Source organism: Oryzias latipes, chromosome 5, assembly GCF_053564925.1.
Source record: "Oryzias latipes strain Hd-rR chromosome 5, Olatipes_Hd-rR_3.1".
NCBI classification, from domain to species: Eukaryota; Metazoa; Chordata; class Actinopteri; order Beloniformes; family Adrianichthyidae; genus Oryzias; species Oryzias latipes.
In genome coordinates, this window is record NC_136241.1 from 20,739,477 (window position 1) to 20,766,160 (window position 26,684).

A 26,684-nucleotide genomic window follows, 5' to 3' on the forward strand; every position below is an offset into this window, starting at 1 on the left:
CCCCGAGACCCAGCTGCTGCAGACTTGGTCAGAGAGCTGCAGGGTCACCAAGCACGCCATCCACAGCAACAAGAAGAGCATCAGCATCACCTTCCCCCTCAGAAGCCAGCCCTGCCTCAAGCACTCCATCCACAGCCACAATGCCAGTGAGACCACCTTGCTCAAAAAGAAAGAGGTGTCAGGTCTGCCCCAGCAATATGGACCGAAAAACCTACATAGTGTGCTTCACCTGCAACAAAAATATCTGCAAAGAACACACTAAAAGTGTGACTTTTTGCAACACATACATCTAAACACACACACACAGGCATGTTCTTTGCACAGAGTATTTATAGAACAAGTACTTGATTTCTTTTGGTGTGATTTTCTTGATTGGTTGTTGTTTATTTGACTTTGCAAATCTTTGTTTTATTGTAATTTTTATTATTTATGGCTGTTATTTTTTTAATATTTTTAAATATTGTATTAAAGTTCTATTGTGTGGAAGAGAAAGACTTGTTATTGCCCTTTTTTTGAAGTAAATATATACGGGTCAAAAATGACCCGAAACACCATAGATGTTACTATATTTGATAATATTAAAATTAAAATCTTTTTTTTGTTGAACATTTAAGAAATGTGTTTTAATATCTCTCAGTTACTCTCAGGTAACAGAACAACTCTTAAGGTTCATTTGACCACTTTTTAGACATTGAAAACGAGGGGTATGCTGTTAAAAACAAAGGGGGCCACAAAAAATATTAAACCAATCTTTTCATGGATAATCCGTAGATAAGGGAGCCCAACCAGCTAAACAAGAGTTAAGAAAAACATTGGATGATAAAAGATTGTTTTAGGATATTTTATGGCTGATTTAATACACGCGTCCAAAATGACCCGCTAACACCACAGATGGCAGCAAAAAGATAACACCAGAGGAAGGTTAAAAAAAAAGGCAAAATGGTTATTTCGGGCAGTGGAGATCATCTGGAATTTCAAAGATTGCGTATGTTTAATCATTTACAGAAAGTCGCAATTTACATAGTCATGTGAGAAACCGGCAGGAATCACATGACCCTGGGCTGTCACGTGATATCAGTCCTGAGAGCGGCTGACAGTAGAGCTCGAAGGAAGGTGAGGTAAGTGAAGTCCAGATAAGTTTCTGCTGTTTTTGCCGATCATGTTGTTGCAAAGCCCGGTTTTGGTTCGGGTTGTCCTCTGTGAGGTCAATCTAGATTTTGCGCATGTGTGAGCGCGCGCGCGCGCGCGCGCGCAGAGTTCGTTACATGAGGCTGGACTTAATGTGTTACGATGCGAAACGATCACCATCCAAAAACCAACCCGTCTCCGGCGACAGAGGAAGACCACCCAATGAAAGAAAAAGAATCTGGAAGAACTTCAACCCGCAAACACAACCAAATTAAAATGTTTTACAAGTTTGTTCAGATTTTAACAGAACTTCCTCCCATTGTCTGACTGTCTGGTTTATGGGAAAATCTGAACCAAGCAATCCGGTTTCATATGCGGGTGAAACGATAGTTCGGTTTTTGAACTTCATTCAGGTTCTGATCAATTCCATTTCCATTCCTTAAAGATTAGGTGGGTTCGGTTCCGCCTTGCTCGTTATGTCATACGTCACGTCGAGACAAGTTTAGATCGTCTTGTTTACCCGTAACAAAAGATTTGAGCAAAGGTCACTTTGTGTCTTTGTTGAACACGAGACAATATATTTATTTTAAGAAAATGTCACATTTTAGCTAAATCTATTGTTTTAATGCATGAATATGCTTATAAAAACGGTTTAACTTAAGTGAACTTACACATTTTCATAGAACTAATACAGTGAAAACACGTTTAATTTAATTTACAGATTTTTTACATGTAAAAATCCAACTTCATTGAAGTTTCGTTTGTATTTTTTGCTTGAACGTCATGTATTTGTCATGTTCCTGTTGGGTAAAACCGAAAGTTACTCTTTCGCGCCCCCTGCTGCAGCGGAATATTTAAGCACGCGGGCTGTTCTGTTCCAGTTTGTAGTTTCACTGCATTTTGAGGTCAATTTGCGACGTTGCTGTTCAAATTAAGACCAAGCTGCTTATGTATTTTAATTATTATAACTGAACTGCAATGTTCTCCACAATTTATGTTAGGTTACTTTTATTAAAATAAAGCAGTCTTATAATGTCTTTATGCATCTAAATAAAGCATTAATGCAGAATTCAAACCCAAGCAAGGCTAATGTTATTATTATTTGTAAATATTTTAAGTATAATGTATCATTTGACTAACTGGGGCCCCTCCACCATGGGTCAGCTCTAACTGTGTGATATGAACATTTACTGTAAATGAGAACTGGACTGAGTGAACTGGACTGGGAACCCCTTCACGTTCCAAACAGGAAGTACCTGCTGGGTCCAAAAAAGCCAAAATCCCATAGATTTCGATTGAGAAATAAACGGCTATTACTCTGTCATTATATTTGTCAGAATAACCATTCGTGCTCTATTACCCTTTTTAAAAACATGTTCTCATTAATCCTGTTTTTCGTTAATGACATTGTTTCTTTATTGCAAGTTATTGAAGCTATGAACTACAGATATCTCGATGAAGTATGTGGTTACTACTGGCCTCCACGTCAAACATATGAAAAATTTGATTGACAGATTCTTCCAACAAGCTCACTCCTGACTGGTCAGAGTGGTTGCCATAGGAACAATGACATACTGACTCGGACCAATCACTGCTTACTGATGATGGTGGTGTCCTTATCATAAAAAAATGGTGACTGAATTGACTTCATTTCATTGTAGCTGGAAGTAAGCTATTTTCTATGGGTGACGTTACATTCACTCAGTCCAGTTCTCATATATAGTCAATGGTCATGGCTCAGTATGCTTGAGTCACAGCAGAATGGCGTACCGTGAAATGTCCTCTGTGATGCTTTCTGATCCTTGGTAACCATCTTGGCTCTAAATAAAACCTTGTCAATCCAAAAATGGAAATGACAAAGCAGCCTGCAGGGAGCAGGGAGGGATTATTGTTTCACCAGGATGTAGGCGATCAGTGACACCCGTAGGGTCAAAAAGGACACTAATGTTGACCTGAAGGACTCATTCATAGAACATCTTCTACCATTCTGGTTCCTCCAAGAAACCTCTTAAACTGTGGTTCCTTTGCATCCCCTTGGTTCTTGTTTATTTCTGATGTTACACTACTGTCTCTGTTTTTGAAAGAACCAGTGGTTCCAGGTCCAGGTGTTGATGCTGTCCCTTTGCTCTGGTTTCAGATGCTGGTGTTCCTCTGGTACTTGCTGGCATCCCTGCTTGGTGCAGGTGCTGCTCCAGCTGCAGATGAGATCACTTACCTGCCTGGTCTCCAGAAGCAGCCCAGCTTCAAACAGTACTCTGGGTACCTGAGTGGAACTGAGGGGAAACACCTGCACTACTGGTCAGTGTCTCTGATGCACCTGTGGGAGGTGAATCGTCTTGTTTACGGACAGAAACCGTCTCCTGGACGTGTTTGCCTCACTGGAGCTGCTGCTTCATTTTCAGGTTCGTGGAGTCCCAGAACGATCCGTCCCAGGACCCAGTGGTGTTGTGGCTGAATGGCGGACCGGGCTGTAGCTCTTTGGATGGGTTACTTACGGAGCACGGACCTTTTCTGGTAGCTTTCCTTTGACCTGACCTCCTTTTGCATCAGGTTGTTGTGTGTGGCACCTGCTGACCTCTGTCTCCTCAGATCATGGATGATGGTGCTACGCTGCAGTACAACCCTTACTCGTGGAACAAGGCATGTTAAGGTCTTGCCTGCAGCTATCCCATTGTTGATTGAGTCTTAATGACTGATACGTGTTCTTTTGACACTCAGATTGCCAATGTGCTGTATCTTGAGTCTCCAGTAGGAGTTGGCTTCTCGTACTCGGATGATGGGAAATTTGCCACCAACGACACAGAGGTCAGTCAGCTCTGAAAACCTTTTCCGACTGTTGGTCTGGTGTCCAGACGCATCATGGTTCGTTGTATTTGCAGGTGTCCCTGAACAACTACCTGGCTCTGAAGGACTTCTTCCGGCTGTTCCCAGAATTCAGCAAGAACCAACTCTTCCTGACCGGAGAGAGTTATGGAGGAATCTACATCCCGACGCTCGCTGAGAGAGTGATGGAGGATGCTGACCTCAACTTGCAGGTACAGATGTGACTCTGCTCATTCCACTAAAACTCACTTGTTAATTCTGTGTTTTATCAAGTGTAATTGTTCATTTGAGCATGAAGTAGAAAAACGCACTTGGTAAGACTCATCCTCCTCCAGGATGGGCGGAGGATGAAGAGTCATGCTGGCTGTCAGTAAAGTTATCGTTTTGTCGTCTACCGGCAGGGGGTCGCAGTCGGAAATGGGATGTCGAGCTACGAGCTAAATGACAACTCTCTGGTGTTCTTCGCATACTACCACGGCCTGCTGGGAAGCCAGCTGTGGTCAGAGCTGCAGACCTTCTGCTGCAAGGATGGACAGTGCAACTTCTACAACAACCAGAACCCGAACTGCAGCACCTGCGTGAGCCTCAGCAAGCCTGACTCAGTTTGAATGAACGTGTTTGCACCCGCCAGCCATCTGAGCTCTTTTGTGTCCTCTGCAGCTTGGAGACGTCCAGGATATTGTCTACAGCTCGGGGCTGAATATGTACAACCTGTATGCTTCCTGTCCAGGTGGAGTCCGTCACAGAGTCAGGTGAGCTGTGAAAGACGTGCATTTGCCACAGTCGTCCTCTGTTAGTTCCTGATGTTAATCTTTACTTGTTAGTGCGGAGCGTGGTCAGCTGGTCATCAGGGACCTGGGAAACAACTTCATCAACCACCAGTGGACTCGCCTGTGGAACCAGGTGTGTATGAGACAGAGGACGGTTTTGTAAAGGATGCTGCTCACCTGGAAAACGTTTGGCTACAGAACCGGTGTTTCTCTGTGCAGAAATTACTGTCTCTGGTGGCTCTGCATGAGTCTGTCCGTCTGGACCCACCCTGCACAAACTCCACCCCCTCAACCCTTTACCTCAACAATCAGTACGTCAAGAAAGCTCTGCACATCAGCCCTAAGGCTCTGGACTGGGTCATCTGCAGGTGAGTCACACCCCGGTTCTGCTGCAGGACCAGCAGGCCTCCAGTTGTTCTTTATCACCTGATTTGTTTGTGTCGTCACAGCGCCGAGGTGAATCTGAACTATGGCAGGCTTTACATGGACGTCAAGAAACAGTACCTGAAGCTGCTCTCCGCTATGGTCAGTGAATGCATCTGCACACCTTACACATGTTTGACCAGTAGAAACAGGAAACTGGAAGGATTTTAAAGACCGGAAGATTCTAGTTAGCATGGCGTGTGATTCTGGGTTGGATACAGACATCATCCTGACTTGTTCTCCCAACAGAAGTACCGTGTTCTGGTCTACAACGGGGACGTGGATATGGCCTGTAACTTCATGGGAGATGAGTGGTTTGTGGAGTCTTTGCAGCAACAGGTAGTCAAAAATCCTCTGTTCACAATCCATACAGCCACTATCACAAGCCCCTCCCACTTCAGGAACAACCCACAATGGACAGCATTGCTTTTTAAACCCAGACATCACACCTGTTTTTGTACACCAGGTGCAGGTTCAGAGGCGTCCATGGTACTATGAAGATGTAGATGGTCGGCAGGTTGGAGGGTTTGTTAAGGAGTTTGACAACATTGCCTTCCTCACCATAAAGGTACACACCCTCCTCATCCTCAGTGACCTGTCACATGATCAATGCAGGCTCTGCTGACGAGTTCTTCCTGTTTTGAATAACCTGTGTCCTCTGCAGGGTTCGGGTCACATGGTTCCTACAGATAAGCCTGTCGCCGCCTTTGCTATGTTCACCAGGTTCATCAAAAAGCAGCCGTACTGACCTCCTGGCAAACATACCTGATTACGGCCAGCCAATCGGCACACACCCTCTGCAAAACACCTTAACCAATCAAACTGTTTGCTTCTTTTTATGTTCCACCAGTGGAACAAGCACTGCCCAGTTTGTTTTCAGTTTGAATGTGAAATGTTTGATTTACTGACAAATAAATGTTTTTTAAAAGATGGTCCAACCTTTGTTTTCTGTTCTGCCCAGAGATGGAATTAATGAGCAACAATTACTAAAAGATTGTACTCCAAAAGGTTATTTTAATGCTCCACACTTCTTACTTTTATTTTTGAAAAAATAGTACTCTTACTCAGAAGATCCATGTAACATTTGTTTCATCCATTTTCCACATCACTGAAAGGCTTATGGTTACCAAAAGGTCTAAAGTGAAACTTCCTGTTTAAACAGTTGATCCAAAACTTCCCTTCGCTTTCTTTAACTTGGTTTATCTCTTGTTGGATCAGTTTAGATCAGTTTGGTCTAAACCCTTTTGGATTATTTGGAAAGATTTGGATTATAAAAAATTATATTTAAGCTTTTGCTACATATGAAGTTTTTCTTTCATTTTCATTTTGCTCATTAAGGAGATCTCAGTTGGAAATTGACAATTTGAAACCTTTTCAGCTAACTTTTTAGACTAAACCTGACAAGTTAAAATGTTATTGACTAATTTACTCACTAGGTACTGTTGGCATTTTTTTAAACAAAATAATTAGAGGATATCTTGACTGCTTGAGTTACTTCAGCAAGTAATTGGTGCATTTGATACATTTAATTTCAATGAGGAAGGATTCGAAGAATCAAAAATAAGATACTAAGATTGTAGGGGAATTCAGAACAAATTTTTGGGACATGTATTCTGTCTTTTCACAGATTATACAGATACTTTTAATAGTATCTTTACTAACACAGTATGTAGTTAATGTTGGGATTAAACTGAACACGACTTTATATGGATGCACAGTGGCGCAGTGGTTAGCGCTCTTGCCTCACAGCAAGAAGGCCCCTGGTTCAAGTTCTGGCTGGGGGACCTGAAACAGAACACTGTGCATACGTGGGTTTTCTCCGGGGATTCTGGCTTCCTCCTACTGTCCAAAATCATGTTTCATAGGTTAATGGGTTGCTCCAAATTGTCCATAGGTGTGGGTGTGTGATACATGTGACCCTGCAACAGACTTGTTCAGGGTGTCCCCTGCCTTTGCCCATAAGTGGCCAGGATTGGCCCTGGCAGCCCCATGACCCTGAAAGGGATAAACGGAAGAAGATGAATGAACAATTTTATATGATCAATATATTTATTAATCATCAACAGTGTTTTAATGAGTAGAAGTACGAATTTGGCAAAAATATAACTATTTTGGGTTATTTGACCAACACTGACAAATTTGTAAATAAAATTCAACACGTGTTGTAACCCTTGTGCTATCCTAGGCATTTTAACATTGGGAGTTGGGTCATCTAGACCCACTAGACAGTGCGCTGAACCTTTTTTCTTCAATGATTTGTGATCTTCACTGGTGTCCATGGATTACATGAAATCTTTCCACCTTTGTCATGGTAGGGAGAACACGTCAAAGTAAGGGTGGGGTCATCTAAGATAGCACAAGGGTTAAAATCAGTTATTTACCTCTCCCTTTTTGAAGTTAATCAAACGGCAAGAATAAATAAATTTTCTGCCAAATCTACAGACTCGATGTAGAGAGCATTGCATCCCAGTCTGGGAAAAGAACATTAGAAATGAGACAAGTGTTGTAGTTTCATTCTGGAATTATGTACAGGTACATGTTCAAAGTGTGTTTCTGTAAATCCTCAATATGCACAGAAGATAGACATCAGAAACTTAAAATATTCAGTTTTTATTTTTAATTAAAATCAAATAGATTCAGGAAAGCCTGCTTTCAAGCTTTGGTCATGCAAAACATTCATTTACACAGATTTTTCCAAAAAGCAGAATGTATCAAACAACTACCTTTGGCAAACCCTTAACATAGTGAGAAAAGAAAATGAAAAAGTCTCGATGAAAAATATTTACTGAACATAAGATGAAAAGAGACGAACACTTTACATTTACACTACATTTTTAAACGGACGTGAATGCAGTTTTTCAAAGGTGCAATTTGTCTTGGTACTAATATTGTCTGCTCTTTTATGAGCACTTCAAACAAGACTTGAATTTATTTCCACATTGACTTGACTCGGAAAAAAATGGCTCAAAAGTCTAAGACGCTTGGATGCATGTTTTCTGCTGATGCTGAGTCTCTCAGAGATCAAGAGAAATGCGAAAGTGCTGTGCTCGTTGGGCCAACTCCTTTGCAAACTCTTGGGCTTCGCTCAGAGCTTGTTTATCTGGGAAGTGCAGCGCCGCCTTCTTGGTGGCCACCGCCAACTGTTTCAGGAGAGCACACAGGTGGTTGCTTTTACACAACAGGGTCTGATTTGGCTTTTCCCGTTGGGCCTCTCTGCACAAGGTGTCCACTAGTCTCTGGCCAACCATGATCACCAGCTTGCTTTGTGAGATAAATTTCTCTGGAGGCTGGCCATCACTAACGCTGCCCACAAATCCCACGATCGCCTTTTGGAGAGCTCCAAAATAAAGCCTGCAGTGTTCTGACATTGGGGATTTTTTGTGTTCCTCTGTGCCTTTGTCAGAGGAGGGATGCTGGTTATCAGGCCCTATCTGGAAGTAAAAAAAGAAGCCTTTGCTGTTTCCTGGGTTGCAAACATGACATTCTCAAATGTACAGAAGTTGTGTTCTGTTGTGTACCGTTTTGGAAGCTGGTGTAACGGCCTCTGTCTCTTTCATTTCTTTTGGTTTCTTTTCTTCAGTCTTAGCCTGAAATGAAGCAAAAGCATTCATTTTATGGAGAATCTTTGCCTCAACAAAAAAAACTAAACAGAGTTGAGGTCCAGTAAACAACATTTTCTCCAATTCTCGCATCCATTGGATGGTTAAAGACACAAGGAGTAAGAAAAACCCTGAAGAGTTAGATGGTGAAATGATATAACAATATGGACAACTCATGTCAACGAATGTATAACAAAATCACAGTTCCGACTGAAATCAGACTGGAAAACAGTAATAGTGTGTGGCTAAATATAGATTTAAGTGACATCTAGAGATATTTAAGTCTTGAGCTACGTTCACACCGCCCTCAGCAACCTGCGTTCAAGGGACCGCTTTCAATGAATGTAGGATTACTTCTTACAAATTCTGAGTCTTCTTCAATTATGCAAAGCAACACCCTGCTCTGGAGGGCTGTGGTAGGTGCAACCGTTTTTACAGGCCATGACATGCCATCACAGAGTGGCATCGTCCATGGATCATTGGCTGCAACACCAGTGGCAATTTTGGATCAAATTACTGTACTTGTACATGTCCATTATGCTACAGATATTTAGAGAAAATCCAGATGGAATTTTACAGTGCAAAGGACAAGCGGTCATAATCTGATTGGAAGATCACCTTGCCTGCCTGTGTGTCGAAGTGTCTTTGTGCAGGACACCGAACCCCACATTGCTCCTGGTGGTTATACAGTCATGTGAAAAAATTAGGAAACCCTATGAAAGCCTGTATATTTTTTCCAAATATTTGGATACATACACATTGAATATCAATGTGAGCATCACTGAGTGATCCAAGTGATATAACTTGGCATTAAAATGTTTTTAAGCCTTTTTAAAACTTTCTTTCATTCATTAGTTTATTTTCTTCCGTTTGTTCCCTTTCGGGGTCACGGGGCTGCCGGAGCCTATCCTGGCCAGTTATGGGCAGGGGACACCCAGAACAGGTTGCGAGTCTGTCTTTAAAACTTTTGATGAAATGTAATTTCAAAAGAATGTAATTTCTGCTTATGTTAAAGTTTAGACACTTCACAATTAAAACATATTTTTAGGGACTGATGGATGCCACAAAAAGTGTCTCAATGACACAATTTCAGCCAAAGGAGCAAAAATAGCAACTAGGATGCAGGAGGTCCAAACTTTGACCTTCATTCAAATATGAATCTTTCTTCAGATTGTTTTTTCAGAGTAAAATAATAATAGTGTTTTTGTTCGATTTTTTATAAAACCCCTTTCTTCTTCAGAACTTTTTCAAAATAAGATTGGACATTGATATATACAAATTTTTTGAGACAGGGCTGATTATTTAATGAGCAGTCATCAATGTGTGATTGTGTGCATGGATAAATGGGAGTGTGACTGTAAAGTGCTTGGGGTCTTCAAGAAAGGCAGAAAAGTTCTGAATACTGTAAATATGTGTCATTTTTGCACACTGGTGTTGTGTGTTTTTACAACCATTTTAAAGCTATCAAACACTTTTGGGTATAAGCTGAATCTTTCAAACAACCCCCAAATAATTCTTGTACTCTTTAAATGCATTTTCAAACTTCCTGGTGCACTACAGCTTAAAAGGTATGACTAATTTAATTTTCTTCATCTTCTTACTAATTGCATTTTTTAGAAACTAGACTACTTGAAGGTTTGCTGCAACTTGCTGAAATGTATCCGGAATTAGGGTAGGCCTTCTTTTGCTAACTATCTTTTGCTAACTATTCATGTGACATTAGTCTTCAACTGCTGATTCAAAACCTTTGAGACCTTTACCTCAAGCTCCACATAGTCGTTGTTGTCTTCCACCGAATCTTCATCTTGTTTGTTTGCATCAGAGCATTTCTTTGCATCCCCGGTTGCCGGGGAGCTCACTGGCTCCGCACTTTTCTGAGGAACTCTGAATAGGAGCTTGCCATTGGCGTTGATGATGGAAACCAGGCGCATGACATCATCCGGAACAGTCCGTGCAACCATCACAAAACGATCCAGTTGGTCAGGCGTCTGGACCTGACCAGAATCTTGACAGAGTTTGTCAAGGGGCCATCCTTCTGAGTTCAGAGCTTTCACTGTTTGTTGCAGGATCACACCAGAATCCTCTACAATGGACAGCTGTTTATAGAGCCTGGTCTTCAGATTGGTGTCAGTTAAGCGCCGTGCATTTCCTTTAATGTCCAGGGTAAAGTTTAGAAAACAGAGGAGAGACTGTGAAACAAGCTCTGCAGCATCTCTGATCTCCTTCAGATGTTTCTTCAGATGTTCCTGATGCCTCCAGCTGCTGCTGACAAACACCATGAGTTGTGGCACAGCCCTAACAACAGAGTTCTGCAATTCAAGCAGTTTGTGGCAGACCTCGTCAGGGCTGAGTGTGACCTCACGCAGAAGCTCGGGGGAAGAAGAGCTTAAAGCCAGAGAATCACACGAGCTGGTGGAGGAGCTGCTGGAAGAGCTGGAGGCTGTGCTGATCCTTTGGATGTCTCTTGAGGACTGATACAGAGTTCTTCTCTGCTCTGGCACCACTTGTTCTTCACTTCTTGAAAAGCCATGGAAAGACATACAGTCCAAGTTTCTTCTTCGCTGCTGACAAACTTGTTTGAGTTCAGAAGTGATGCTTGAATCCCTCCTGCACTCAAGGAGTTGGTTCCCACAAGACGTGTCACTGGCAGCTTGGGTGAGTTCTTCTTTCCTTGGTGGAACATCATACACAAACTCCTCATTAAGCTGCAGTGTTGGTGGTTTTTCAAAAGATGGGACACGGGATAAAAGTTTGGGTGGACTTGAGACTTCAAGAGAGTGGGATTTTGGTATGTCATACAATGAGGAAGCCGGATTGTTTCTCTTAATAAGTGGAGAGCATAAAATATTAGTGTCAGTTGGCTGGCTGCAGATGGTTTTGGGGGACAGGGTGTTGTAGCTGTGTCGGGGTAGACCTGCAGGCACATCATAGATCCACTCAGGCGTTCTGAGATTAGGGAGGGTGCTGTACCCAGTTATAGTTTTATGTTGAAGCTCTGAGCTTGAAGGAACAGGGATGTCATAGTTTGGGTCTAGAGGTGGTGGAGCTGCAGATATCTGAAAACAAGAGCAAACTTATTAGGGGTGTAAAAGGTCATCATGTCAGCTTTTAGATAAACAGAAACTATGATGTGCAGAATCTTATTTCTAATATGACAGCATAAATATCATATTCTAAGGACCATCAAATAACCTAAAACTTACTTCAAAATCTCCAGCACTGTTGGGCCTCAAAGTCTCACGAGCACCAAACTTCCTGTCCAGCTCTGAATTTGAAATGATCGAGTGTTTTTCTGACTGGGAAACTGATGATTCCTGCAAATGTAACAATAACAAGCATTAAGCTATGCCCCTCCTACAGGGTAGATGCATGCAAATGTACAGTTTTGGTGTTTACATGTGCTCACAGTGAAAAAAGAGGCCGGTCTTGCTTGAGAGGGAACATCATAAACCTCTCCTTTTGGGCTGGATGCCATGTTGAAGAATGGAGGCTGCAGACATGAAAACAGGCTGTAATTTTCAGGCTGTGATTAAAGCTTAGATGTAAGTCACTCTACTTTGTCTTGCCACATTTGAGTGGACAATGTTTACCTTGGAGCCTATTGAGCTGCCCATTAGGTGTAAAAAGTGAACAACCTTTGTAATCAAAACCACGCTACAAATAAAAGAAGGGCGCTACTGTAAAGTGAAGCAGGACTCCCCAGAAGCAGGAGAGGAAATGCTGAGCTTCTGGGCATGTTTCAGCACCCGCTCATGCACAGGTAGTCGGTGTTTCTGGGGTCTCCTCATGGCAGGGGTTTCTGTTTGCTGTTAAATGTGTCTGAAGTTTGTGTCTGGCTAAGCTTTATTAGCCCATAAAGACCCTAGTGCTGCATGCCTGTCCCTATGGAGAGGCACCTCATCCCCATCTGTAAGCACTTTTGTCAGCAGGAGGTTCAGAGGCCTGCATTTCTGCATCAGTAAAAGATGCTAGTCATGTGAATCGCTGTTTTCCAAATAGGGCAGTGAACTTTGACATGATATCCAAAGAATTGCTAGCATTTCTGTTTAATAAAGAGAATACTGAAGGGGAAAAAAGCATAAAGCAATACCGTGTCTACAGAAGGTTCTTCTGTGCTGTGTCGAAATGCTGACTGGACCGAAAATATTGAGGTTGATGGAGGAGCAGATGGGACCTTGTAGATGGCTTTCATGGGTTCGTAAACAGGGCTGGTGATTACTCTGGGCACGCTTGGGATTTGGTAGATATTCTGTCCATTGTCGTTAGCCCGTTCTGTCTCTTGGTTTAAGGAGTTCTCCGTGGCCACAGGTTGTGGTAGGAGCTTGAGCCTGTTGGCAGGGGCCAGGCCGTGCCGCCCATAGAGCAAGCATCTCCACCACTCGCTGGTCCCAGACACATTTTGATCCAGCACAGTTAAGATGTCTCCTTTCCTGAAAGCCAGCTCATCTGCACACTCTGCTGTGTTATCGTACAGAGCTTTGGCCAGTTTATTCTGAAATGAAACAAACGGAAATTAAGATTTTAAATAGATCACACACAGACACATAGCTGGAATGAACAAAAGAAAAAAGACGAGGAGCCTTTTGTTAATGGTCCTATTGTAGTTTTTTATTATGTAGCTGCAAACTGAACATTTACAAATATGTAGCACATCAGGAAAAAATGAACGTTAAATTATTTAATTTTATCTCAATACACAAACTTGTAATAAGGATATTTAGCAATTTTTTAGAATCACAAGTACTTTGGTGTCAAATTACACTTTTGCTCCTTTTTCACACTTCCTGTTCAAGCTTTTATCAACAGAAAAAAGTTCCTTCAAAGCTTCCTTTTGCAGAACTGTGCAACACAAGGCTTATTTTTGTTTTGCAGAGCTCTGCAGCCTCTGAACTGAGTTTGGATTTTATTTTTTCACTACTTTTTCCGCTGTTGCTTGACAAGCGCATGACGAATCTCAGATATACTGGGCTCCAGGAAACATGTCTCTGTTTCTGATACTCAGCCAAGCCTTCTATACCACCCTGGTACTTTAAGTGTTCAGGAAGTTATCGCTACATAGCTTAATTTAAATACCAACATGTCAAAGCCCAAACCACCAACAGGGTTGAATTCACAGCTATCACTTTGTGGTTTGATGTGCTGCATGGGGGTTTTCACTGAGGTTGTCATTTAAATTCCAGTAAAAATAGAGAAGTGAGAAACACTTGACTCTTTGGGACTGTTAGCTTTTTTGTGTGCTGTTGTAGTTTTCAAAGTAATAAACTTAATAATCAATTCCAAATGCTTGAATCCTCCAATACAAGATCCATATAAATTGTATTTTTTCACCCTAATATATAATGTCATTTTCTTTATGAATTTAAAAGGTGTAGTTTTTCCAGAACTGCAAAGTAAAGGAACAAAAAATAGTTTTAACTTATGGTTGTCTTGAAATTGATTCATGGCATCAATTGTGTTTATCATGAAGCCATTTGGATGAGTGGTGAAACCTTTCAAGGGAGAAGATGAAAAAGTCCCCCACCACTCATGTTTTGATCCATTGTAAAAGCGTTCCCAGTGATATTTTAATTATGATCATGCCGTTTTACCGAAGGTAAAATAAAATTAATAAAACTGTTGTTTTCTAGGACAGTTTGTGCAGAGCGGCAGGAGAAGCTTCAGAATGGAGTGTAGCAGGGGGCTTATAGCTTCTATGTCACACCAGCAAGCTTTTTTCCAATGGCATTTTTGCATCTTTCTCAGGTCTTTTCTGATTGGTTTATTTTGGCAGCAGTCTTGCTGTTTAGAAGCATGGCCTACAGCTGTTTTATGCACAGAAATACAGATAGATGGGGTGAAACTTTTTTTTAACACTTGCATCAAACCCCTGGCAGGTGAACTCAACAGTATGAAACCAGCTAAAGGTATGCTGGCTTCCTGCATTTATCTCACAGTCCCTCTGATAGCAGTGATGGTCATAGTATTTAAATGTACCCATAAAGTATAGCTTTGTAGAAATGCAGAAAAACTGCCATCATAATATAAAACTGACTCTTTCCAGGCCACTATGAAGTCATACTGCTTAAAAAACAAAATCACTGACCTTGTTTTAAGGTTTCTCTTTTAGCTTTGCAAGCTAATAAGCAGCCACACCTTTTCTAATGTTTGCTCACATCTAGTTATTTCGCTCCATCTTTCGTCTTTTAGCCGATGCAATTGACTGGGTGAACACCAGTGAATTTTTCAACACCTGGAGGAGGTTTGGTGGCAGAAGCAGCAGACCACAGCATTTACAGTGCCATGGGCAGACATGGGGTAGCATGCTGGGATCCAAGTAGGACTGCCGAAAGATCTGCATAAGCCAGCAGTCTGACTGATTTCTGCCCCAAGATCCATGACAGATAAGATAAGGTGATGGATCTTTGAACTGTTGCATTTTGGTTGTGACTGAAACATGGTTGAATAAAAACATTCTAAAGCAGCTGAATAGCTCAATGTTCAAACATTGGACTTCAGTTTTTACATTATTGCCATCATTATGACATGGAAGTAGAAGACACTGGACTAGGCTTGTTCAAATTTCTCAGGAGTTCACAAAACCCCATCCATCCTAGTAAAAACATTTCTTTTGGTAATGAGAAACAACTGCTATCTTTTAACCAGAAAAAAAACCTCTATCGATGCAGCAAAAACAGACAACACAATCACACGCCCATTCACACCTAGGGACAATTTAGACCAGGGGTGTCAAACTCAGAGGAGGGCCACATCAGCATAGTGGCTGTCCTCAAAGGGCCAGATATAACTTATACATGTAAATAAATGTAATGGAAAATAATCGTAACTACTCCTCAATGTTAAATAACTCATTATTAATTTATTATGACTTTTTAAAGTGACAATTACAGTTGCATAGAAAACATATGTTTGCTTGTTACTTTAGCATAAATCCTTTTAAATGTGATTCTGTCAGGTTAGGTTAAATTGACAGTGTCCTAATGTATAGTTGCCCAGTCCGATATTTCAAGTCTGATTCCCCCTAGATATGAATAAATACACACCAATTTTTATTTTTTATTCTAAGAACTTAACTTAAATACTTGTATGCTCTCGTGGGCCACATAAAATGACATGGCGGGCTACATCTGGCCCGCGGGCCTTGAGTTTGACAAATGTGATTTAGAGTAACCAATTAACCTATGAATTAATTAACTTGTAACGGTGGGAGGACACCGGAGTCCTCGCATGCACGAGGAGAACATGCAAAGTCCACACACAGAAAGGTCCCCCGTTGGTGATTCTGTTTTAGGTCCCCCAGCCGGGACTTGAGCCGGGGGAACTTCTTGCAGTGAGGCAAGAGCGCTAACCACTGCCCCTATGGATCAGATCCCCTATGAATTATTACACAAATTTTGAAGGTCTCCAATTAACCTTTTTTTAGTTCAGGAAAAGGATTGTTTCCAATTTTACTAAGCATAAGTCTAAAGTGGTACAAGCAAAAATAAACATTGTGTTTACTGGTACATTTTTATACCTTTAACCTCTTAAGACCTGGCTTCCATTTGCATGGACATCATATTTGAGGTTATATTACCACAGTAGTCATCTCTGCTATCAAAGGCCAAACAACAAAAAAAAAGAAAAAAGGAATATATAGCAAGAGCTCGGGTCTTCAGAGGTTAATGAATTTTTATACAGCCAGAAATGGAGAGAATCACCTGAATGCCTTATTTTTGAAGGTTTTTATGAGCTAGTAATGTTTGTTATGAATATTTTTAATATTGCAGTGGGTTTGTTCAGGTTTTAAGGAAAATGATCCATTTCAAATCTCAATCTGGATTTGAAACTATTTTAGGAACCAACCACACCGTCATTTTTCATTGCATACAGATGGGCGCTGTCAAAACGAAAAAACAAATAAACAAAACAAAACGTGTGTATCAAGACCAGCAAGCAAAGATGCGTTCTGGATTTTAGTTTTTATAGTTTGCCAGTGTGGACGTAAAAATTGCTGAAGATTTTGCGACTTTGTTTTGCTTTATTTGATTATTTTCCTGCCTTTTTTGTTCAGTAACTATGATTAACTTCAATTGTGAATTGAGCTTCATAAAAAATGGTTTATAATAAAGTTTTAATTTGAATGACAATATGCAGGTGTTCTTTATTGTTGGTATAAAAGAGACTTTTTGGCATTGACATACTACAGGGCGCACTGAGTCGTGTGACCATTGAACTTTGAACTTGTGACAGAGAGACACTGTTTGAATGATGGTTCATGCAATACAGATCCTGAAATAACCACAGCACTCCATCACGCACCACCCAGCGTCACCGCCCTCTGTGGCGGTGAATCCTCACCAACAAAAAGCCCATTCAGACACCGACATGCTCAGCACCTGTTGGAGCAGACCGACGGCAGCAGACCACACTGCTCCTCAATAAAGCAAACAAAAACACACACACTCTCCCTGTCTAATCCTCTGGGTCATGCTACGCAAATGCAGCAGAAATATGTTGGGTCAAATAACAGTCAGCAGTTGAGCCACTTTACTTATGGGTCCCATCCTTGACATCAGCCTTTCACAGGTGGTTTCACGGCTGTTCGGCGTTGTGTGATGTTAACTACAACCTGGTAGTGGTGAAAATGTTAACTCAAGCATTGTTGACACAAAGGCGAGTCTCTTCCTCGCTCAGCAACCCAGTTACCTCTGTGCCTTTGAGCCTGCACTGCCTGATGAGTACAGTAACAACAGCTTCAGCTGTCAGGATTCCGGCACACGCCTGCTTGTGCAGACCAGCCTTCTGAGCAGCTGGTCCTCAGAATTTCAGTGTTGCAGCTGCCTCTTTCTACCCCCTGTCTCAGCCGATTTTCTTGTGCTGCGGTCTGTTCACAAACCAACATTGAAGAAGGCGCTTCTGAAAATCAGGCAAAGGTGTCTTTTTTTAGGCATAATGTATTTCTAAGGGTTTAAATTCTGAAAAGAAACTATGCTGTGATTAGATTATAATCCTTTAACCCTTGTGCTATCTTAGATGACCCCACCCTTGCAATGACGTGTTCTCCCTACCATGACAAAGGTGGATAAAGGTGGAAAGATTTCATGTAATCCATGGACACCAGGTTCAGCGCACTGTCTAGTGGGTCTAGATGACCCAACTCCCAATGGTAAAGTGCCTAGGATAGCACAAGGGTTAACGTGCTATCCTAGGCACTTTAACATTGGGAGTTGGGTCATCTAGACCCACTAGACAGTGCTCTGAACTTTTTTTCTTCAATGATTTGTGATCTTTAATGGTGTCCATGGATTACATGAAATCCTCTCCACCTTTATCCAAAATGTCTTTAATAGAATCAAATAAACACAAAGAAAAAAGTATTTTAGGATTTTTCATATTCCTAACTACTCTGTGCTTTATCAGGGCCTGTTTGGATGAACACAAAGCAGATATCCTGGAGATGGTAAATGTTTTAGATCCGTTAAGGGCAATTTCCCATGGCACACTTGACCATCTCCCACAGCACACTGGCGTGCCCCGGCACACTGGTTGAAAAACACTGCTCTAAACAACATTTAATGAGTTTGCAGTCTGCAATCATGTGGACATAATTGCTTTCCCCCTATCTTAATTTGTTTCAGTTGATGCACTTGCCCTCCGACACAAGGCATTTTCTCATAATTACATGACTCCATATGGAGTCTATCCATTATTTTGGGTGCTAAGAGGCATGAACTGCTTCTCCCCCATGCAAAAAGACACATATAGATGGATTTAGAAAATAGAAGGTGATTTAGAAACTGGTAAAACTTTTTTTGCATGAAAAATCATTTTAGTGAACTCTTCAAACACATTCCAAAAACACTGCAGATTATTAGAGTTGAAACTGTTTGTAGAGCTGTATCTTTGTTCAGATAGCTTCAGTGAGATTAACCAGAAGTGCTGTTTGCATCTGTTTAAAGACTCACTCCATTCAAAATAGTGTTTTTTGGTATTTTTAACATGTTTGAGTGGTTTTTTTTCACATTGAGGGACACATATACGGAAAATTAAGCTTAAATTTCTTTATTGAAATTAAATGCAGAAAACTGCATTAACTGCAAAAAAATGCAGTTCGAAAATTAGCTCATTTGTAACATCGAAAATTCGCTGGGCGGGCCACAAGCTCCTTGCTCCGCTCCATTCTGATGTATCCATTTGCAGAAATATAGATCCATGTACGTCTTTGTCTTCCTTGTCCGAGCTGGTATCAGGCTCGTAACTGTAAGGCTCATCGTTTTTGTTGCAACGGTAATGTTAGGTTGGGGGTGTGAGTGGCTGTGAGTGGACAGTGTGTAAACAAATGAGTGACGTTTGCTATTACCGTAGTTATTTTTCTTGAAGCAAAAAAGGCGTAATAATTTTATTTTCATTTAATAAGAAATAAATTCAGTCATACAGGGTTAAGCGTGTGTAGGTTCAAGATTAGATTTGGAATAATGCTTCTCTGCTCTTGGAAAACTGTTGATCAGTTGTCAATCGGAAGGTTTCATAATTGACTACATATTTTTGAAATAGTTTGTTATGAGTATAATTCACTGGTGTCATTTAAAACAATATGTCAAACTGCATATAGCCACCAGATTAAATCATTGACAAAAAGCAGCACATATTGAGGTGAGAGGGCTAGAACTTTTGTAAAATCAACACCGGAAGCCAACGATCCAAGCAGATCACAGAGATTTCAAGCATATTTACTTTAACTGCATTGACTGGTTTCCTGCCCTTTTGGGCTTTCTGTAAAAGAAAACACCGGCCATTTTAAAATGTGCAAAACGCATAAATGTCTCCAAGAGTAAAGTAGAACGTGCAAACAATTTTACTGTCCTCCACGTCTTAATAAGGGGTGATAACTCTGCAAAATCCTGTTGCTGCACTGCAGTTTATTGAATGACTGAAAGAAAACAATGAGCTCGTCTGCTGTTCTGCCATATCATGTTGTGCTACAAAAACAGGAAATTCTCTGGGGCAGATAGTTCTCTTCCACTGTTCAACTGTTTTAGTTGTAGTTCATGAGAATTTCATAAGCCGGGAAGTTGCTTGTTATTACTGTTGCAACAGGACGGAATTTGTAATTTTCACTGAAAGTTGGCTAACTTTAGTTAACATCATTTCACACCGCGTTTGACTTGCAAACCCAGCAGGGTAAAAGAAAGGATTGGAACAGTTTGCTCGTGGAAGAGGAAACATTTGTCATTTTACATCATCATCAACTGAAATTCACAGAAGTAGTGATTTTTACAAAGCACATTTACACTGAAACTTATTAATCTTACTAATCATTGGCTGACATCCCTGTAACTGACGTACATTTCTCAGATTGTGCCGTCCCTTTGAGTGTTTTGCTTTTTCTCTGTAAATTCCTCAGAATGAGTGGGCGAAGAGGCTAAAACACGCCAGTGGAAGTGGAAGTTTCAAGTTCATGAAAAGTTTGCTTTTTTTATCAATTGTAATTCAGCCAATAGGAGAGAGGTTTACCAGTGTCAGTCAGTATTTCTCTCAAAGTCCACTTTAAACTAAAAAGGATTCACAAGTCATCAGAGGGAAAAACATAGTTCCTACACAACAGAGAAGCCCAGGTGGGAATCTGCTCGAATTTATTTTACTCTCAGGATTGTCTGCTTGAACAGAGTACCTTCATCAGATATGATCTCTTGTCTAATGGCTGATCATCCTAATAGATGAGGTGACATACAAACATTCTACATTTGCTGAAGAATAAGACTCTTCTTTCTATATGAAAGAGTTTCCCACAGGACAGAGCTGTGTAACAGTTAAAATACTCTATTCCGGGCAAACTTTTAAAGTATCCAGTTTGGTGTTCCACATGGTTTGGTTCTTCCCCCTTTTATCTTCTTGGCCAATTCCACATCTCTTACCATATCCTCTGCGTGACGTTACAGTGTTGTCACACATCTCTGTCTGTGCAGCTACCAGTCTGGAGAATCAAGTCTCTACAGATGATCCAAAATATGGGCTGCATGTCTCATTTTTAATGAGCCCAAATAAGGACATGTTCCACCACTGACTTTCATACTCCAGGCTTTGACAGCTGCCTACAGAGTGTCAATGTAACAGCAGCTTCCTACCCAAACACCCTCATCGTCTACAAATACAACCCCAGTCTCCGCCAATTCTCTGTCAAAGAACAGCTACCGGTGGTCTATTCCACAAGGCACAAGGCGCAGAAGATCATTGCCTGTTTTTTTTTCTCTCATGGTTTATTTCATTCCCAATTTATTTTCTGTTGAACGGTTGGAGTTCATCCTATGCAACACTGCCTGTGTTGTAAATGCAGGATGTTTTCAGGCTGTCTGGTTCACTCAGTGTTAAAGCGGACGAAAGCAATTGAAGAAGTGGGTGTTTTCAGCATTCTTCACTCAGTCTCATTGAATTCACTGTTATCAGAGGCTTTAAGCCTTCCTTTCAGACCTCATGAAAGTGCTTGGTTGTTGTCTCATGATGCACTGGGTACCTGTCCTCACTCTGTTATCTGTTTTCTCCAATGATGGATTTTTTCCCTCTTGTTGTCTATGTTTTAGCAACTCTTCAGTCCATGACAGACAACAGATGGCGGCCCTCTGTGTTTCTGGATCTTAAGGAAATCCCTTTCTGTAGATTTGTTTTCCTTTTTGGAATAATGTGCACGCTCAGGACAAACCAGTTGCTAGGAGGAGGTCACCAGGCATCTGCTTCATCAGATACATGACCACCTTTAGCCTTTTAGACTAGGAGTCTGCAACTACATGTGGCTCTTTGGCTTTGAAAGAAAAATGCAAACAGTTTGATTAAAGAATGAATTACTAGTTTTGGTTAATTTATTTTATTTACTTTATTTTTATCATTTATACTTAGATTTTAAAAATAACTGAGGAAGTTTAAGTTACCTTTCATCTAGAAAATGTCATGTTTTTTTTCTTTTAATTTTAATTAGAGTAAATCTGCTGTGGCAGGAGGATCTTATTTGACACTGAGGGTGGATTTTATTTTGAAAAGAAGCTTGTAAGTGCTCCTGAGAAAAGTGAAAAATGTAAAAATTGTCATTTGTAGAAAAATATAAGAAAAAATAATTCAATTATTGTAAATATTTAAAAGCCAAATTCTATAACTGAATAATGGCCACAAATGCAGTGAAGTGAAGTGTATTTTAACACGTACTGGGACTTTATGGCTCTAGCTGGGTCAAAGAAACTCCACTAAATTACTCTTTCAGTATTTTGTGGTTGCAGACTCTTGTTTTAGACTCTGAGGGTGTCGGAACCAAAAAGCTCTATCTATGCCAAAGAGCAACTGTCCTAGAGTCTAAAACGCTTTTTTTTGTCATACTGTTGTCATTGTTCAATCTAAATACTGTTTAGTAGATTTATTCAAACTAGAGTATAGTTGTGGCAACACAGCCTGACTTTTGGTGAATTTAAATGGACTAGATAATTTAAATCTAAAAATAAAGAAAAATTAAACTGGAAGCTGCATGATTTGGTGTGCACAACACTGCACTTGGGTTTTTTATGAGCTGCAGCAGTCCCTGACGGACCATATTGTTTTCACAATTCAAAAATCTATAAAATACACTCATATAGCACCTCAAAGAAAAGAACTAAGCGTAAACAGAAATCAACAGTGTGTAGTACAAAGTAAGCCACAAAAACACACAGTCAACTTTTATATTGTAATTGTATTGTTTAACTCTATTATTATGCTGCTTCTTTCTTTCTGCAACTTTGAGCCAAAATGCGACCCCTGCCACATGCTCCAAAATGCACCAAAATTTGCACACACCTAATTTTGTGATTTTTTTTTAAATTAGATCTCCCATTTATGTTTGCATGAGAATAAACATACACAAAAGCTAACGGAGTAGGAATTCTGGCTCCAACAGACCAGAAAAGCAACATGAATTACTACAAGTAAGCTCTCTTTAGCTGCATCAAAAATCAACCAAGTGGTTTGCGGCCTGCTTGATATGAAAAAAAAAAAAAAACCACAGTTGGTGACCCTGTTTCACAAATCAGGCAGGCTGCAGGATCCTTGACTTTTGACAGAAACTTATCAGGCCGCTTGCACCCTGGTTTAATTATACTCACACTTCCTCACTCTTTTTTTCTTTTGCCTACAGGGTATTGTTACTTTGCTTTTGCTCTGCTGCTCATTAGCTGGTTACAACAAAATAGCACAGTTGAGACAATCATTTTTGTCCTTCTGTCATTAATTTCACATACTTTAAATGAACATATTTGTTGCTTTTAGTTATGTTTAACAATTTCAGAGTGGTACACATTTTTTGTTATTATTATTATTATTATTTTTAAATACCTGTGACAGTTTTTTTAAAAAGTGCTGCAGGAATAAAGTTGATTGAAATGGAGTCAAACGGAATACCTTCAAATGAAAAAAGAATCTTTGAACTCAAATCTCAGAGTTTTGCATTAGTATAATTCCTGGTGTAACTTTTTAGCTCCACACAAAAATATAGTGTCTCATTGCGCAATTGTTTTTACATAAATATCAGATAAGAACGGCGTTTACGGGCTGTATTATTGATGAGGCTGTTTTATGCCTCATCAATAATCCATTTGGTAAATTCAGCTTTTAGGGATTCGTCTAGCGGAGGAAGGGGACTACAGGCCATCGCCACAGCCACTCTGATATTTTATTTGCACTTCCAGAAATATGAGAGCTTGTAACAAATTTGACTGTGGAAACTTGGACCACAGAGTTTGTCATGTTTACAAAGTTTTTGATTTATCCAATTCCAAGACACTTGAACATGGGGAGTCTAAATTGAACTACCATGAGAAGTGCTCTGAGAACCAACTGTCAAAACTCAAGGAAAGCTGAAGATCACAGTTCTCAAACTGCAGGCTTCAAGGGCCGGTGCCCTACTTGTTTTCCAGCTAACCTGCCATTGAAATTCCCTATTGGCTAAACACACCTGATCCAGGTAATCGGTAGCAGATGAGGAAGGAGCTCTTAAAAACCAGCAGGATGCCGGCCCTCGAGGACTGGAGCTGGAGACCCCAGAAGATGTTTGTGTTGTGTTAAATACTAACATACTTGGACTTTTGATGAAGCAGAAGTTCTGTTTTTTTATGTGTTTCTTCAGAAAGAACATGAGGGCAAAGTTCCCTTTTGCAAAAATCCATCTGAACAGATTTTGTAATCCTCCACATCCAGTGTGGAGGTGACATCCAGGTGGCTTTTGTTTGACCTTCTGATTGAGAGCTGATCAACAGTTTTCCAAGAGCAGCAGATCTGGGAAAGAATGTCTTGAAAGGAAAATAATCAGTGTGTTGCAAAAGTAACATATAGGCCATGAATCCCACTTAATAAAATGCTGGTTGAGGTGTGAACGAGCTATGAACGAATGTCAGTGAACACCAATGAAAAGATGCAATGGTGATGTGAGAGGGCTGATAAAATCACCCAGGAAATGACTAATTTGGGTTATTTCTGCTTACCGCATACCAATAGCTGCAGAATCTGGAGGTGTTGCTAGTTTTTCTCACCAAGCTACTTAGGCTTTTATTTTTATTTTAGGTGGCGTTGATACTTTTTGAACTTATTATTTCAAATGTTCTGTGCAATCCTTCTTGCCAGACTCAACAAAATAAGTCCTTTATCTCCATGTGATGGAAAGTGGGGAAAGTTTTGTTGTCTCCGTTTGCCAGCATCCTGCTGGGGGAAGCCTAACAGCTGGGTGAATACAGCTCGTCCACGATAAAAACAGACAATGAAGGAACCGAAAATGTCCAATTCTGAATAATCCTGACTTGGCTGAGGAGAGGTTGCTTAAACTCAGATCGTCATCAACCAAACCAGCCTATTTTTAAATCCTGGGTGATGATGAGCTCAGTTGTTCTTCAGAAGGGTGGGGGGCAGGGGTGTAATCAAAATGGATGTGTGTCCAGCAGCTGAGCCACCCACGGCATCTGGAGAGATGCCTCTTTGTTCCTAATTTAGCGGTGTTGCCCCACAAAGAAAATCCAGGAATCTGAGCAGTTTTCTCCATAGAAACGCCATCCAGATGCCGATGAAGGACACCACTCGGGTCCAAAGTTGATGCAGAAACTGCGGGGCGAGTGTGTTTTTTGTCAACTGTTACATCAAGGCTGCAGAGGACTGGACATGTAATTTTTCCCCATTACAGCCTGTAGGAGATCCAGTGTATTTTTGAGCTATAACACTAATCAGTAAGCACATTCTCCGAATTCTGATCACCACTGAGCAGATCATCTCCATTCGTGAAGCTTTTCCACTAATAAAGCTTGACTCTGAGCTCAGCAGGATAAAGTTTCTCAAGTTACAGACTGGAGCAGAGCACTTCAGAGATCTGCAAGCGTGAGGGGCACGACCCCCCTGAGAAAAACCATCACTTTTCCTGAATGGAACTACTTTTTACTCACCATGATGGTCAGGTAGGTGTGCCCCCTTCTTAGTGAAGCATCTCACTCCCAGCCGGCTGCGAGGACATTTGCAGATCAACGCTTCTCTTCTCCTTCAAGCATGCTGTGTGAAATGTGACGGGTGGCCTGCAGTTTTACTCCTGGGCGGAGAGACTGAGAGTCAGAGCTGCTTTTCTTTGATCTAATAGGCTAGCGGGCACCACTGCCCCCACCCACAACACACACTCATACAGTGACCACATGACCTTTTCTTTTTTTTTTTAGATCCAACAAGGAACTGCCTCATATTGTCAACATTCTTCTAAGAAAGCAGAAATGGATTACAACCTTTATTTTTTTTTTTTTACTAAATTACAGACAACTGGTAAAAGAAAAAAAAAAACTTTCCACTTTCAGAAGAAGCTTGCAAAATCCCATTCTGAATTTTAGGGTAATTTATGACAGAAAGAAGGAAGGAAGTAGAGTGGGGGTGTCAAGCAGACATTTTTTGCAGTTTTGTTGTTGTCTGGACAACAGCAACTGGTGGGAAAGCTGGGAGGGAATGAGCAAGGCAAAGAGGTGATGGTCTTTCAAAGAATACTGCCAAAAGCATTTTAGTAAATCAATTCAAAAAGAAAATCACTATATAACTTCATATCACAAACAGATTAATGGATTTTATAAAGAACATTTTCATTTTATTGGAGTGTGACAAACTTATTTCCTTCATTCTGTAATGGATGCTCCATGTATTTTGAGTTTGTCTGTCTGCTTCCTGGCCTTTGCGTGGCTGACTGTTCTGGACTGAAATAATTATAATAATCTTTAATATTCAGAATGAACTGGATTATAACAACCTCATTCTTTTCATCTTAATTTGATGTTTTTTGTCTTTGGTGAAGAAACTGGCCCTTCAAGAGTACTTTGGAGTGCTGTGCCATCTACAAATACTACAAATTTGAAGAGTTTAGTCTCTAAATTACAAGGGAAGGCAGTTGCCTTTGCAACCACAATAGCCCATGGGACTATCCTCCTCCAATAGAAATCAGATAAACTTCCTTCATTTGATGGCTGGATTATCCCTTGTGCTATCCTAGGCACTTTAACGTTGGGAGTTGGGTCATCTAGACCCACTAGACAGTGCGCTGAACCTTTTTTCTTCAATGATTTGTGATCTTCACTGGTGTCCATGGATTACATGAAATCTTTCCACCTTTATCTACCTTTATCATATCGATTGTGTAGCATAATTAAAAATAAAAGTCAAAACCAGAAATGCTTTTTCTTTTTCAAAATGAAGCTGCATTTTTTTGACTCAAAATTAAAATGAAAAAGTAATTCACCAAAATGCTGTTTCATTTCCTTTTTCAACACTGCTTATTCTGTTACTTAATTAAAATGATAAAGAAAATGGTATTTGACATTTCATTTTCAAAAAAGTTCTCTGGTAAATGTGTAGCAAAATTCATTTAGAAATGTCTAATTTGACAATTAAAATGGATTCACAGAAATGCTTTTTCATTTTCAAAATGTAGCTGCATCAA

At 40.5% G+C, this 26,684-nt stretch overlaps 2 protein-coding genes across 4 annotated transcripts; one reads left to right on the plus strand and one right to left on the minus strand.

Moving 5' to 3' along the window:
* Positions 1-1,009: 1,009 nt before the first annotated feature.
* ctsa (cathepsin A) lies at positions 1,010-6,072 on the plus strand. Of its 3 annotated transcripts, none has more exons than XM_011474968.3 (14): positions 1,010-1,118; positions 3,266-3,426; positions 3,531-3,642; positions 3,718-3,768; positions 3,847-3,933; positions 4,008-4,163; positions 4,353-4,529; positions 4,612-4,703; positions 4,776-4,854; positions 4,941-5,089; positions 5,171-5,246; positions 5,394-5,483; positions 5,611-5,712; positions 5,809-6,072. In XM_011474968.3, exons 2-14 carry the CDS (start codon positions 3,266-3,268, stop codon positions 5,890-5,892), a joined length of 1,416 nt encoding a protein of 471 aa, XP_011473270.1. In that variant the 5' UTR covers positions 1,010-1,118; the 3' UTR covers positions 5,893-6,072. The 3 variants fall into 3 exon arrangements, with proteins under 3 accessions (XP_011473270.1, XP_004068942.2, NP_001287800.1); XM_004068894.5 differs by having other exon boundaries at positions 1,036-1,113; NM_001300871.1 differs by lacking the exon at positions 1,010-1,118 and having other exon boundaries at positions 5,809-5,892.
* A 1,666-nt stretch (positions 6,073-7,738) lies between these two features.
* On the minus strand, positions 7,739-25,299 carry cass4 (Cas scaffold protein family member 4). Its single transcript, XM_011475174.4, has 7 exons — positions 25,162-25,299; positions 12,834-13,235; positions 12,150-12,233; positions 11,947-12,057; positions 10,504-11,799; positions 8,663-8,731; positions 7,739-8,575 (listed from the first exon to the last, which is right to left on the minus strand). The coding sequence occupies exons 1-7, from the start codon at positions 25,162-25,164 to the stop codon at positions 8,159-8,161; spliced, it is 2,382 nt and encodes a 793-aa protein (XP_011473476.1). The 5' UTR covers positions 25,165-25,299; the 3' UTR covers positions 7,739-8,158.
* Between the last annotated feature and the right edge of the window lie 1,385 nt (positions 25,300-26,684).

What these genes read in the sequence shown, in the direction of transcription:
- ctsa (XM_004068894.5), top strand. Translation starts at nt 1,051, where the DNA reads ATGACCCTGGGCTGTCACGTGATATCAGTCCTGAGAGCGGCTGACAGT. An exon ending in ACCCTTACTCGTGGAACAAG is followed by an intron (nt 3,769 to 3,846) that starts GCATGTTAAGGT and finishes TTTGACACTCAG; the next exon opens with ATTGCCAATGTGCTGTATCT. An exon ending in TTGCCTTCCTCACCATAAAG is followed by an intron (nt 5,713 to 5,808) that starts GTACACACCCTC and finishes TGTCCTCTGCAG; the next exon opens with GGTTCGGGTCACATGGTTCC.
- cass4 (XM_011475174.4), bottom strand. An exon ending in AAGAACCTTCTGTAGACACG is followed by an intron (nt 12,234 to 12,833) that starts GTATTGCTTTAT and finishes TCATGTCTGCAG; the next exon opens with CCTCCATTCTTCAACATGGC. An exon ending in ACAGTGCTGGAGATTTTGAA is followed by an intron (nt 11,800 to 11,946) that starts GTAAGTTTTAGG and finishes TCTTGTTTTCAG; the next exon opens with ATATCTGCAGCTCCACCACC.